Source organism: Camellia sinensis, chromosome 8 (assembly GCF_055761805.1).
Source record: "Camellia sinensis isolate YWXY chromosome 8, ASM5576180v1, whole genome shotgun sequence".
NCBI lineage: Eukaryota > Viridiplantae > Streptophyta > Magnoliopsida > Ericales > Theaceae > Camellia > Camellia sinensis.
This window is the reverse complement of record NC_138968.1, coordinates 105,234,945-105,236,590: the sequence shown is the minus strand read 5'-3', so window position 1 is coordinate 105,236,590 and position 1,646 is coordinate 105,234,945. Positions and strand designations below refer to the sequence as shown.

Genomic DNA, 1,646 nt, shown 5'->3' with positions numbered 1-1,646 from the left:
TGAAGCCTTGGCCATAGGTCTAGAATTGGCCATAGAACTCAGAATTACTAGCCTTCAAGTATTTGGGGATTCACAATTGGTCATTAAGCAAATTAAAAGGGAGTATAGGTGTGCTAACAAAGCCCTAGAATAATATATGGTTGAGGTCAAGTGGTTGATAAGCTTTTTCAGCCATGTAAGTTTTTAGTACATGTTTCAGATAGAAAATAAGTAGGCCAACGAAATGGCCCAGGCAGCTTCAGGAGTGCGAATTCCAAAGGGAAGCCAAGAAAGAATAATCAGGATTCAGAGGAGAAGTTTCTCTAGATTAAAGGATCAACAGAAAAATTTCTTACCAATAATGCACGTAGAAGTGGCAAAGGAGGATTGGAGATACCCTTTGATTAAATATTTGAGAAAACTTAGAGAAATGGTTGGCAGGCAAGTTAAGTATCAGGCCTTGAATTATTGTATCATGGGGAATGATTTGTTTAAAAGGGCCCATGATGGCATGATATTAATATGCATAGGCCAGGATAAGCAAATGAAGGTAATAACTGAAGTGCATGAGGGTATATGTGATGCTCATCAGGCTAGAGAGAAGATGAGATGAATGGTCAGTAGATATGGTTATTTCTGACCGATAGTAAGAAAAGACTGCATAGCTTATTTCAAGGGATGTCAAGCATGCTAGAAGTATGGCAGTCTGTAGAGAGTGCCAGCAGTTGTATTGCATTCTGTGGTAAAACCCTAGCCTTTCAGAGGATGGGCAATGGACCTGATTGGGAAAAAATTTCCCCCTTCCTCAAAGTAGCATTCTTACATTTTAGTGGTTACGAATTACTTCACCAAATGGGTAGAAACAGTGTCGCTAAGAATGCTGACCCAAAGCCATGTAATTGATTTTGTGAAAAAGTGCATAATACATAGGTTTGGCTTACCTCAGTCAATCACAGTGGATCAAGCCACCATGTGTAATGGGGATGAAATCAAGGAGTTCGCCAAAGAATATGGCATTCAAATCCTCAAACCTTACTATGCTCAAGCCAATGGGCAAGCTGAGTTCCACCAACAAAATAATAAAAAATATGTTGAAAATGATCGTAAAAGAGAGCCCTAGAGATTGGCATAATTGGTTATCTAATGTATTATGGGCTTATAGGAACTCCAAGAAAAATAGTATTGGGACTACCCCCTATGAATTGGTATATGGCCATGATGCAGTATTGCCCTTAGAAGTAACAGTCCTATCCAGTAGAGTGGCCTTGCACTATGACATCCCTGTCGATGAGTATGCTGAGGCCATGATGATGGAGTTACAAGATCTGGAAGAAAGAAGAGTTATGGCCTACCACCATCTTTTGGCTCAGAAAAGGAAAGTTGAAAGAACTCCTAATAAAAGAGTGAAGACTAAAGTATTTTCAGAAGGAGATTTAGTATGAAAAACCATACTCCCCTTGGGAAGCAAAGATCCAAATTTTAGAAAGTGGCCTCTAAATTGGGAAGGGTTATTCAAGATTTACAAGGTTCTCAAGGGAGGAGCTTATAATCTTGCATCTATAGAGGGAGTCCCACACAGGAGAGTTATAAATGGAAAGTATTTAAAGAAATGTTATCTAACCATGTGGGAAAGCATCAAGCATGGGTAAAATAAAATAAAAAAATGA

At 38.9% G+C, this 1,646-nt stretch overlaps 1 protein-coding gene across 1 annotated transcript; it reads left to right on the top strand.

The window, feature by feature from the left end:
• The first annotated feature begins 223 nt into the window (after positions 1-223).
• LOC145797940 (uncharacterized) lies at positions 224-1,421 on the top strand. The gene is made up of 3 exons (XM_082885384.1): positions 224-420; positions 910-1,032; positions 1,142-1,421. Exons 1-3 carry the CDS (start codon positions 224-226, stop codon positions 1,419-1,421), a joined length of 600 nt encoding a protein of 199 aa, XP_082741510.1.
• Positions 1,422-1,646: the final 225 nt, after the last annotated feature.

Bases quoted from the DNA above. Each gene is read 5' to 3' on its own strand.
- LOC145797940 (XM_082885384.1), top strand. From the start codon at position 224: ATGGCCCAGGCAGCTTCAGGAGTGCGAATTCCAAAGGGAAGCCAAGAA. The intron at 421-909 runs GCAAGTTAAGTA...CATAATACATAG, and splicing joins CTTAGAGAAATGGTTGGCAG to GTTTGGCTTACCTCAGTCAA. The intron at 1,033-1,141 runs GCAAGCTGAGTT...ATGGGCTTATAG, and splicing joins TACTATGCTCAAGCCAATGG to GAACTCCAAGAAAAATAGTA.